Source organism: Wasmannia auropunctata, unplaced genomic scaffold (assembly GCF_000956235.1).
Source record: "Wasmannia auropunctata unplaced genomic scaffold, wasmannia.A_1.0 LD336095.1, whole genome shotgun sequence".
Classification (NCBI taxonomy): Eukaryota; Metazoa; Arthropoda; class Insecta; order Hymenoptera; family Formicidae; genus Wasmannia; species Wasmannia auropunctata.
In genome coordinates, this window is record NW_012026795.1 from 1487792 (window position 1) to 1499080 (window position 11289).

Here is an 11289-nt window from a genome sequence, read left to right on the forward strand (position 1 = left end):
AAGTTAATTCTGGCTGCTTGTCAAATGGCGGACATTTCAAACAACAACTCTGTGCAACATCGAGTTTCTGACGTAATCTTTTTTTTTTTATTATATATTAGAAGGTAGACAAAGAGCAAAAAAGCAAAAAACAGGAGCGTCCGAGAATCAGTAGGGAAGTTTTATTGGAGATACACGAAGACGATTGCTAGTGCAGTATTACGTAAGAATAATTAATACCATGATTTGTGAAAACTCGCGTGCGTATTATAAGTATACACAAACATACAATTTACGTAACATTTATTTTGTTGCTATATATATTTAGATAATAAATGCAAAAGTGTGTTGCCTTTTTTTTACTGGCTCAAGCGATCCAGTTGGCCTGAAATCTGAGAAAAACACATTTTTCCAAGCGTCCGCAATAAATTTCCTTGGCGACAAATATGATAATCCGTTAATCAAGTAAATGTTTGCAAAATAACAGCGTAAATGTAACAAAACTTTCTGCCCGTAAAATGCGAGCAAATCTTCCGCCAAGAACCACGCGCGATTTGCTGACATAATTTATATAAGAACGAACAGATGGTAAAAACCGAGCGAGATGAAACAGCATAATACAGCAAATACTGATAGAAAGAGATAGAAGGATGCTGTTTTTCGACATGAAATGTCGATCGATTAAATGATGCCTTTTTAAATATCTTGGAATAACTTTAAATACCTTTAAATTACCAATCATACTGCTTGTCTTTGTATTTTCTTAAAAAAATAAATAAATAGACAAATAGGAATATTTTTTTGTAATATATGTATGAATATAACAATATGTTATTATAATAAATTCTTTAAAATTAATATTCTTGATATAATAACTACAATTATGTATATATAATATATATTTTTAATATAATAAAAGTTTAATTAAGTATGGGATAAATTAATATATCGAGCGACCTTTTTCATTTTTTTTTTAAAAAGGAAAAATACGCGAGCAGTATGAGTAGGCATTTACAGGTATTTAAGATATTTTTAAAGACGTATAAGATACGATCTATGCAACAAGCATGTAGCCAGTTTTACTGCTATTTATAGCTAATTTACAGTACAATGCCACAGTACAATACGTCGTATGTGGCATTTTTTGCTCGGTTTTTGTCGTCTATTTTTTTATTATACCAGCAAATTTTATATAGTTTTTTTTAGCGCTAAATGCCAAATTTGATCTCATTTTATGAGCAGTGCGTTTTGCAAACACAAGTCTAATGAGGATACAAATGGCATCGACTTTGATACAAAATTCTAGTTAAATTTTCTTCCAATGTGCAAACGTATTGCTATCAATTTGCTTATATGAGATATAGATATCGATGAAATACATTGCGATGCGCTCGAGCTAAATTATATCGTCGCAATTTGTGACTCGCACTGGCGAACAGTCTAACTGAATTTCGCGTCAAGAAATAGAATAAGAGAGAATCGTGTGTGATTAATAAGTAGAAATTTATTATTAATTGAATTGTTCTTATACTTATTGACCATTGACTAAGGCTCACAAAGTATACGAAAATAAATAAATACATTTTTTTTTTCAAAATAGTTACGCGATATTAGACTCTGAGAGAATCGACGGAGGTCAGACACCGAACATCTTGGCGGCTTTGGTCCATTCTTATATCTTAACTAAGCATTAAGAATTCATTCAAAAGAAAATACTTATAATTAATTCTTAAATAGGATGGATTCATCTAAATTAGCGGTACAAATAATTGTTTCAAGGTTTCAAGGGGTTTGTCCCCATTTGTTTTGTTTTCTTTCGTTGTTCTTTATATATATTAACGTATTCCTAACGTAAATACATTTTGAAATTGAGGCAGACAAATTTGTAACAAAGCATTGGATTATTTTAATGGAAACACTAATGAAAGGGAAATGGGAGAAAAGTATATATTTTAATTTCGTGAGAGATCAATTAGGTATACGTTAACGTTAGCATCTTGGATTACAAGATTAAAATCACAATCGAGATTTCATTACAACTTGTAGGAAGAGAGATTAGCACCTGGCTAAACGTCCGGATGAATTTTCTGCCTTGGGATCGGTCTTTAAAATAGTAGCCTATGCAGCATGCGTTTTGTTAGTGGGCTTTTGGTTTGGAATTCGACTTATTAATGTAGTTTGCGGTACTGTTTATGGGAGTATTATTGACCGAAGTGTCGGATACTTCGTCGCTGCTATTACTGCGAATATCACCCTCCATCTGTAATAGTTTTTCCAACAAGAAAAGATTAGCATATAAAATGTTGCGTTCATTCATTAATAAAAAAATCGAAAAAAATGTCCCAGTGAACGTGCACGCGACAATTTATATAAATCGGCAGCACATACCTGACCAGCATTGAAAGCGCGGTATGCGATCTTAAGGATTAGATAAGTCCAAATTGTGTGGAGAAGCAGTAGTAAACATAACAAAAAGTTAAAGATATAATATGCGGGGAACATCGGTAATATCTTAGGCGCCTCTACAGATGTGCTGTAAATATGGAATAGATCGGAATCAGTACTCACGTCGGAATCACAGAGATACTCCGCAGAGATACAATTTCAATCGGTTATAAAATCTAAATATACGTACCTATAAATTATCCAAAATGGATACACACCCATACGTGTTACAACCCAGAGAATTGTAAATACGGCAAATATACAATCACAAATTTTCTGATAATTTGCATATTTGGCCATTTTAGCCGCCTGCGAATTAAAAAAGAAATGCATATAAATTGAAATACAGAGGACAATTTTTCTCCCGCGAGCACTCTTACCTCTAAGAATATATCCGAACAATCGTGCACAAGCAAGACCAGACTGCCGATCCTCGTTTGGTTACCGACCCACGAGAAGCACATAAGTAAAATTGTGGCTATGTGATGAATGAACATCTGCCAGAAATCCTTCCTTTTTACATCGAAGAATTGAGAAAAGCTTAATGCCCAGTAAAATGCCATTGATATCATGTAATACCACCATATGTCACTGGTAACAGCGTGAAAGGGATAATTGTAATAACAATGTTTTATATCCCAAAGCCACGGCTTATCCCACAGGACAACAAGGCCATAGAAGAATGAATACGCATAATAAAAACATCTCCAACTGAAAATAAAGATCACGAATCATGTACATTATTTGTCAATACACTGATGTTTATGCGGAAGAACGTGTGAATTAAGACGATGACTGACCAACTTTCACAGAACTTGGTAAGAGTAGACGGCTTGTCTTGAGAACGACGCAGCCGAAGCCATCTTTCCACTTGCCTTTCAGAACAATCTAATTGTTTCGCCAATGCCAAAATCTTAAAATATAGTTGTGTGTTACAAAGTGCTATAATATACATAATAATAATATATTAATTGATACTATATTAATTTTTGTTTTAATATTCCTGATGTTTACCTCTTAAATAAGATTCTCTTTATATAATTCATAAAAAATTTTATCTGCATAAACATTTAATCATTATAATTGATCATAGATCATAGGTCGTAGATCATAGGTCGTTATTAATGAGTAGTCACATGATGTATAACAATATTAAATTTTGTTACCCACCTGTTTATACTTAGTTTTCTTATTAAGATATGCTTTTTCTAATATCTCATTGGGCGCTGCCCTTTTGCTTCTGCTATTTTTTATACTAAGCGATCTTCCAAAGGGAGCAAACCAATACCTATATAAAAATTGAATATACCTATGTATACATATTACTTTAGAAATTGACGTAAATCTTTTATCATATATTAAATATTATATTTTGCGATATATTTAATTAACGTAAACTTTTCAACAGTACATGAATCTAATTTCTAATCAAAGTAAAACATTTATACTTTAAGACAAAACCTGAAACTTATACGTAAGTACGACCAATACAATAAAGTCTAGCCAGCTTACCTTTCAAGAGTGTATCTTATCCCTAGGAGAACAAATGCCATGGGCAGCGGAAATATTAAATGTTGATAATTAGGATATTTATTGTCTGAATTCGGACTGATGTCATCCCACGTAATGTTAGGAGGCAACCAAACGTCCGGCGACCAGAAGGTGGCCGATATATTTAGGAATATATCCATTTCTCTATGTTCTGCAAACAAATGTTCTCGATAAGACGATTAATAATTCGGATTGTGAAAACTCAAGTCGCGGCGCACAATAAATAATCAGATTACAAACAGTACGCCCGTTTTATATCAATTATAATTTTTCCGATAACTATACCGTCAACTCGTAAGAATGTCCAACTGTAATCGACACAATGAAAAATGATTTTGAAAAAAAACAGCAAGGAATCAGGTCACAGAAATTAATCAACATAAATCAATCGTGCCATTATCGCCGCATTAGCACGATTAAGTCAAGGAGTACGGAGATGCTTCCGCAATGAATGGACACGCGACGAGCGGGAGAGAGAGAGAGAGAGAGAGAGAGAGAGAGAGAGAGAGAGAAAAGATGATGTCGGATGAATCCCGGCGAAAGGGCCACACACACGCGCGCGCACGCACTTACCCGGAGCCGCTCTGACATGTATCACACGATCCGAAACGTGCCACCGGACGGACGAGACGAGAGTGAGGCGAGAGCGCGCGCGTGCTCGTGCCACACGGGCTGCGCCGCTTCGGCCGCTTTTTGCGGTGAGTAATGCGCGCGTGCGCTATCGGGAATGGTGCTCCGATTAGCGCCGGAATGAGAAGGGCAACCGCGATAAGGCGGCGACCTTAATGGGCTTAACAACGTCTTACGGCCCGGCGAAGCCGCGGCGTACGCTTCGTAATTGCTGCTGGTCCAAGTCTCGCTATCATTCGCGGCCGCTATCAGCATCCCACTACCGTGCCGCCACCGCCACGAGGAGCGGTCGTTGTTGTGTCACAATCGAGATAACGAGCCCCGTTCGGCCGCCGCGTGACCATCGCTCGCTTTTGATAACCACGCCGCACACTGCCACCGGCCGCCGCACGAGCCGCCGTCGCGAAACACCTACTCCAATTAACGATTTATACCACACGAACACGAGACTGTCCCCGCGCGGCTGATTTGCCTGCTCTGTGTGTCGCGTGTACGGTCGGTATATCGTGGTGTGCGTGCTGCAGTACGTCGGACGTTCCTCACGTTCCGGCGAGAGGCGCGCTCGGCGATTCGGCAAGGACGGGCGCGTCCGATCGTGTCCGATCTCGCGGCGACTGTCGCATTCGCACAGGCAGCACAGCTGCGGTGGGAGTTTGTTTTGTCCGTCTCCGTTCTTTTCTCTCCCCCTCTGTCTCCGTCACTCTCCTACTACTGACTACACACACTGCCCACGCTCTGTTTTTTTCATATGGACGTCTCCATGGAATCAGCAACGCTCTCCGTCCGGTATACCTCGGCCTTATTCGACAATTCGATATTGCATGTACAGCTCCTATATATACTTGCGTTAGCTCTACTTTCCGATTTTTACCGTGTCTACATTTACCATTTATTATGTATATATACGTACACTAGGCTACCACACACAATTTCTGCTGTTTGGAGGATGGGAGAGGAGGAAAAGGCTGCCGGGGTGTTACCGGCGGTGTGACTCATCGCCGCGAACCACGAGCCGTTAGATCGATCGGATCGGCGACGATCGGATTACACGAGATATACTATCTAACACATATCTGCCGGCTGATTGCCGGGTCGACCGTGCGCAATTTCCGAACGGGATTTTTCGACGGAATTACCGAATGCTTGCACTCGAGACGAGAAATTTGAACGGCGGCCACCACCGGCGGAGAGTCCGGAGTCTCTCTCTCCCTGATGCTCCGAAAGGCACTCTGGAAGAGCAGATCGTTAGGACTGGACTCGTCGACTGACTTCCCCTCGTTTACGGCGGCCAATAGCGGCTGATATCTCAGCGCGCCCGTTTGAAGGTCCAAATGGGGCGATTCGAACTGCATGTAGGCGTATCGCAATTCACACGAACAGACGTGCGTCCGCTTAATGGTGACTATGGTAACCAGACTCTAATTATTTTTAATCGGTGATTAATTTGTCAGGTGATGTTGTGTTATTACGTTGATGACATGCAGTTGTAAATCTTTTTTGTTGCTTAACATATGGAAAAAGAAAGATTAGATTAGAATAACGTCGAATAGGGATGAATCGTATGCGTAGCTTACTTCAAGCAAAAATTCTATTGATTAAATTGATCGCTGATTAATTTAATCGATGATTATTCGTCGAGAAATATTTAATTTCATTATTAACATGGATAGAATTATTAATTTTCTGTTGTTTGTGAATGTAAAGAGAATGATTAGAATGATTAGATTAATTAAGGATGAATTATATAATTTAGAATTTTTATTATAAGCGTGTCTTATATCAGCTAAATTAGCTATCGATAAAACTCATCAAATTTCGATCGAAGCTGTCCTTAAAATTGTAACCAAAGTTATAGGAATGTGCGTTTTGTTTTAATTGGTCCTCTTGATAAAAGAATCCCGATCATTTTCTCAGTAAAAAAAGCCTTTATTTCCGCGGTGAAAAAGCGATCGGTGCCGGTTCGCAGCCTCTCCTAAGTCTAATATAAAATTCGATGTCGCCGAAAAATATTATTTTTTTATCGTATACGAATTATACAGACACCGCATGCGTGTCGAGGCGGTCCCTCTTATCTCTCCCTAAAAATTCTTTCAGCGAAGGCTTTACAGTATCGCGCCGAGGTCTCGAATATCTCACTGCGCGCATCTACGATTGATCGGATACCGCTTGATTAGACGCTTTATCACGCGTTGATAGATCTTCGCGTTCCTCTTCTCGTGCGGCCGGAAGAAGTCCTGCATGGCCGCGTTGATCTTGGGCGCTCTCCGCTTGATTCCCGGAATGTGTACTAAAAAGGCACCATCGAGCACGACCAGACGATAATTCAGAAGACACATCTCGAACATCTGTAAATAATATATGAAATCGAGATCTATGAAAGATGTATACATATTAGGATATTGCAGGTAAAATTGATAGAAAGTGGCAAATAATATAGCGAAAAGTTACAAATAATTGTAAACAGTTGTACTTGAGATGAATCTTCTTGGAGAATCATACGAAAACTTTTATAACTTAAGGATCTATCTAAAGGAAATTGCCATGTACCTGACTCATCTTGTCCTGCTTGCCCTCCCAGGACATCTCCTCCGTGTAGAGCGGGTCGTCGCGCGTGCCAATGAAGACTGGCTCCCACCTGTGATGCGGATATTCCCGTCTGGTGACGATAAGCGGTCGGATCCTACCTGGATCCGGTCTGATCATCCACCTGGTCAGTCCAGGAAATCGCTGGCAGTGCGGACAGACGAACCTACGACCGGGGAGGGAAGGGGAGGGGGGAGGCGTTCTCTCATACCGTTATTAAACGTATACAGTACTCCACACGGATGCTTTTCTATTCTTACGCGAGAGAAAGTTACGCGTGTCAACAGCATTTTAAATTTAGGACATTCGAGACGCGTGAAGAGGCACGAGGTTTTTTTTTTGCCTATATGTACCTATGAAAATATACCGCCAGACCGGCTCGGCAGGCGGCGAGCAGCTCGCGCTTCGTCGTCGGCGGCGGTTCATTGGACTCTATCTCGAATACAGGCACGACGAAGACCACGCCGTGCTTGGGCGGTCTCTGGTGCACCATCTCCATGAAGCCGGAAGCGAGCCGCGCGCTCGGCAGCAGCTCGATGTCCGACACGAGCACGCGGGACGTGTTCGCCAACGTTCTCGCCACGTTCCGGGCGACGTTGATGGGATATGTCATTCTCCTCTTGCGCCTCTCGGTCTCGGCCTGCCGCCACTGGAGATCGGAGGCGGCGCAGTCGCCCTGGGTATGGCTGATCGCGCCCAGGGCGGGCGGTCGACCGGCCGGAAACACCAGGTGGACGGAAACCTGCGATCGCCGGATCATTAAGTGGAATTTAAACGACTGTATTGCATGCGAATTTTGTGTATGCTATATATAATACGTGAGAAAAGAACGGAACGAAAAGATGATACTGTGTCCCAAATGTAGGCGTCCGTAACGGAAAAAAAGAAAAAAAAGGGCATATCGAAAATTTAACATACAACACAGTGTTGGCCTATCAAAAATCTACATTCTGAATACAATTTCACAGCAAGTCAATTGGGTCAAAGATTATAGATATTCGTTAACAAATTATCTGGTTTTTAAATTAAGTCGACATTGCATTAACAATTGTTAATTCATTGATTTTGGAATTATCATTTACATTGCGTATTTATCTTTATACATTTATCATATTGAAGATATTCTGTGTAATTCAACGCGCTAATTGGATAAGCCTTTTAATCATAAAATACGCCGGACTAACTATATGTTCAGTATTTCTACAATTTCTGTTTATATATTCTTAATCGGTCTTAATCTAATCTTAATTAAGACGATTCGTATTCCGCACACATTGGAATGGTTATGCTAATTACAAGCAAGCGTGTCGATCTAACGGAATCTGCGTCTATCATGCTTTCACAACAGACTTTCATATCAATTCCTTTGCTACTGCACGTCACGCAAACAACTTCCGTCGTTGTATCCAGAAAATTATTTCAAAATAAGAAACGTAAAAGCTTAATTAATCCATGTTACATAACATCTACTGCTTTACGTTTAAGCAAATCGATAAAATAAATATCCACTAAATGATTGGCGGAGCTAACTTTATCTACAAGCAAATTTTGTGTATATAGTAAAGTGATTTTTTTTTTTACAGTTGACCTAAAAGCGCAACATCGCGTGGATTCTCGGATTATCGACGAAAGCATGACTTTGAGGGTCGACAGGGCGTGTAGCAGTTGTGCTTGATATGCAGGAGATTCGCGATCATGACGAGGAAGTTGAGGAGACCTTGTACATGGCAGGCTCGCAACGACAGGCGCGATCGAGCTGAGCGACAGCGAGGCCGGCGTCGAGGCCTGGCGCGAACACCGCCAGGCTGAGCGATCCCTCCCACCGTCTGGCGAGCTCCACGATCCCGTAAACCTGATCGGCGGTGGCGTGTGTGGACAGCGTGACTTGGGGCAAATTGTCCGTCGCCTCGACGGCGCCGAGCAACACGAATGGCAGAACCCTGCACGGAGAAAAAGAATTCTCGCTGTCGCAGCGAAACCACCGCATGATATATTCCAGAGGTGAAAGCGACCAAACTCCGCTATCACAACGTATCGTCCGGCATATTTGGCTCGTTTCGTTAAAATAGAAGAATCTCGCTGCGTAAATGCGCTTGCATAGAATTTTACAACTAGAGCAAGTAGTTCAATTAAAGAGGTAAATCGCTGTTGTAATGAATTTTCAAGAAAATTATTCTCAAACAAAAGAAACAATATTCTTAAATCAACTCTCTTTCTATTCGTACGATGATTAAGAAAATCTGCTACGACAGCATAAAGTATATATGCTGAGTCAGCAAACTTTTTTCTCCGTGCTCCACGTTGAATACATTTTACGGCGTCGATATATACATATGTACTTTAATATCAATTATAGATGTAGGACGAATCAAAATTTATTGCAGCGAAAAGCAAAAACGACGATATCTTTCGTAGACGTAGATGCTCTACCTGTAGGGACTCTTCTCGCCGATTTCGGGGCTCCAGGTGAGTCTGGATGGTGGATAGGAGAGGACACCCGGCAAGCCGTGGTACCACCTGCAGGCACTTTCGTTGCTGGGTTGCCGACCCGCCATGTACACGCCGGCCGCGTAGGCGGGCGGTCCTGGCGGGCCGGCGTCCTGATGCGAATTCGCATGGCTACTGTCCAACGTGGAGATACCGCCGTCATCGCGAAAGACGAGCGTGGACGTCGGCAATCGAAAGTCCCGGCCGAACAGCAGTCGGACGGCTACCAGGAAGGACAGCACCAACGTCGGCCATACTAGTAGCTTGCGAGCGAGGCTGCGCATCGCTTTCTCGTCTGAGGATTATACGTTCAGAATCCGATTAATTTCATTTAGAAGTAATCTCCCCCTGTCTATCTCATTAATCTATAAATAGCTAAAGATTAAAACGCGCAAGACGACGAAATTCTTCTATAATTTTTATAGCTCAGGTTGATATTGTTTGATTTAAATCTCAAATCGATCTTTCCAGGAGGAAAACGCCTGCAGCGCAAATGGCTAAAATGGATCATTCTACCATCGGCATTCGGTCGCTGTCATATCGTTGCTTTTAGCATCGTCGCTTTTAGCTACGTGGAGAGCTATTTTGAGGAGTTATTACATATAGTCATTTAGGCTGCGTTTGAGGAGCGTACGCTATCAGCGCTATTTGTCACTTTATCTGTCGTTTAGATATAAAAACAAGGACAAAATGTTGCAATAGCGTTATAATAGCACGCTCCCCGAAGTCTTTAGCACGTAAATGAAGACAGTTCATCGACAAGTTGGCAATAAGAGAGATAGCCCGTCTCGATAACGCACCTTGGTTGTTACCCGATCTCCACGTCGATCGAGAACGCCGGAACGATGTTCCATATTACAGGCGCATGCGGCGGGTCCTCCGAGGAACATCCGCCGTCGAACTGGCGCGACATGACACGTTTACGTTAGGAGATGCGGACCGCGAGGTGTCTGCGGATCGATGCCGCGCAAACGCGTTGACGAACCCGCGAAGGTGCACAACACGCGCGGCCGAGATGCATAGCCGTGATTGCATGGCAAACGGAGCAGGAGAAATGACGCCACTAATTGCACGTAGATTTCACCCTAGATTACGCCCCGAGTTGCCCATCGGCGTTGAAATTATGTATCTCATGATTTTATAAAATTTTATATTTTCTTTATTTCTATTTTTATAGAACATTCTATTTTTTGTGCCTCTATTTCTGAATACATGCCATATTTCGTGGTCCTTTTTATTAATACAAAAAATAATTTTACATGTAAAGGAAGAACTTCTATGATCGTCGTATCACGTACACGATTTATGGAATGATCAAGCGCTGCACACGCGAGGACAATGCACGCGCAAATAACAAGGTCAAATGATCGATAATTCAATAAGAGAGTGTTTATCAGCAGTATCGGGAATATATATATGTATACATATATATAGTTGTAAGCAGAGGGTGATTACCGTTGTATGTAAAAACGATAAACATTCTGTTGGAAGAGCAAGAGAAATTTAACGCGTTATATACATATACATATATTAATTTCGATCTTTAATTAATATTGTCGCCAATAAGCTGCATGATTATTACGTGTTGCAGGAGTTGGAGCTATACATATATAA

At 41.1% G+C, this 11289-nt stretch overlaps 2 protein-coding genes across 5 annotated transcripts; both read right to left on the reverse strand.

The window, feature by feature from the left end:
- Positions 1–1463: 1463 nt before the first annotated feature.
- Positions 1464–5862, reverse strand: LOC105462675 (ceramide synthase 6). 4 transcript variants are annotated; one of them, XM_011709461.1, is made up of 8 exons: positions 5742–5862; positions 3937–4126; positions 3595–3712; positions 3225–3337; positions 2805–3135; positions 2615–2733; positions 2368–2512; positions 1464–2239 (listed from the first exon to the last, which is right to left on the reverse strand). In XM_011709461.1, the coding sequence occupies exons 2-8, from the start codon at positions 4113–4115 to the stop codon at positions 2117–2119; spliced, it is 1128 nt and encodes a 375-aa protein (XP_011707763.1). In that variant the 5' UTR covers positions 4116–4126; positions 5742–5862; the 3' UTR covers positions 1464–2116. The 4 variants fall into 4 exon arrangements, with proteins under 4 accessions (XP_011707763.1, XP_011707765.1, XP_011707762.1 ...); XM_011709463.1 differs by lacking the exon at positions 5742–5862 and adding an exon at positions 5516–5730; XM_011709460.1 differs by lacking the exon at positions 5742–5862 and adding an exon at positions 4549–4650.
- Positions 5863–6510: 648 nt separating this feature from the next.
- LOC105462676 (beta-1,4-glucuronyltransferase 1-like) lies at positions 6511–10731 on the reverse strand. The gene is made up of 6 exons (XM_011709465.1): positions 10476–10731; positions 9619–9970; positions 8906–9128; positions 7542–7930; positions 7153–7354; positions 6511–6950 (listed from the first exon to the last, which is right to left on the reverse strand). Exons 2-6 carry the CDS (start codon positions 9957–9959, stop codon positions 6738–6740), a joined length of 1368 nt encoding a protein of 455 aa, XP_011707767.1. The 5' UTR covers positions 9960–9970; positions 10476–10731; the 3' UTR covers positions 6511–6737.
- Between the last annotated feature and the right edge of the window lie 558 nt (positions 10732–11289).

What these genes read in the sequence shown, in the direction of transcription:
- LOC105462675 (XM_011709461.1), bottom strand. Translation starts at nt 4,115, where the DNA reads ATGGATATATTCCTAAATATATCGGCCACCTTCTGGTCGCCGGACGTT. An exon ending in ATAAGATACACTCTTGAAAG is followed by an intron (nt 3,713 to 3,936) that starts GTAAGCTGGCTA and finishes ATTTTTATATAG; the next exon opens with GTATTGGTTTGCTCCCTTTG. An exon ending in CCATTTTGGATAATTTATAG is followed by an intron (nt 2,513 to 2,614) that starts GTACGTATATTT and finishes CCATATTTACAG; the next exon opens with CACATCTGTAGAGGCGCCTA.
- LOC105462676 (XM_011709465.1), bottom strand. Translation starts at nt 9,959, where the DNA reads ATGCGCAGCCTCGCTCGCAAGCTACTAGTATGGCCGACGTTGGTGCTG. An exon ending in CTGGCGGTATATTTTCATAG is followed by an intron (nt 7,355 to 7,541) that starts GTACATATAGGC and finishes CCCCGGTCGTAG; the next exon opens with GTTCGTCTGTCCGCACTGCC. An exon ending in AGCAGGACAAGATGAGTCAG is followed by an intron (nt 6,951 to 7,152) that starts GTACATGGCAAT and finishes TATTATTTACAG; the next exon opens with ATGTTCGAGATGTGTCTTCT.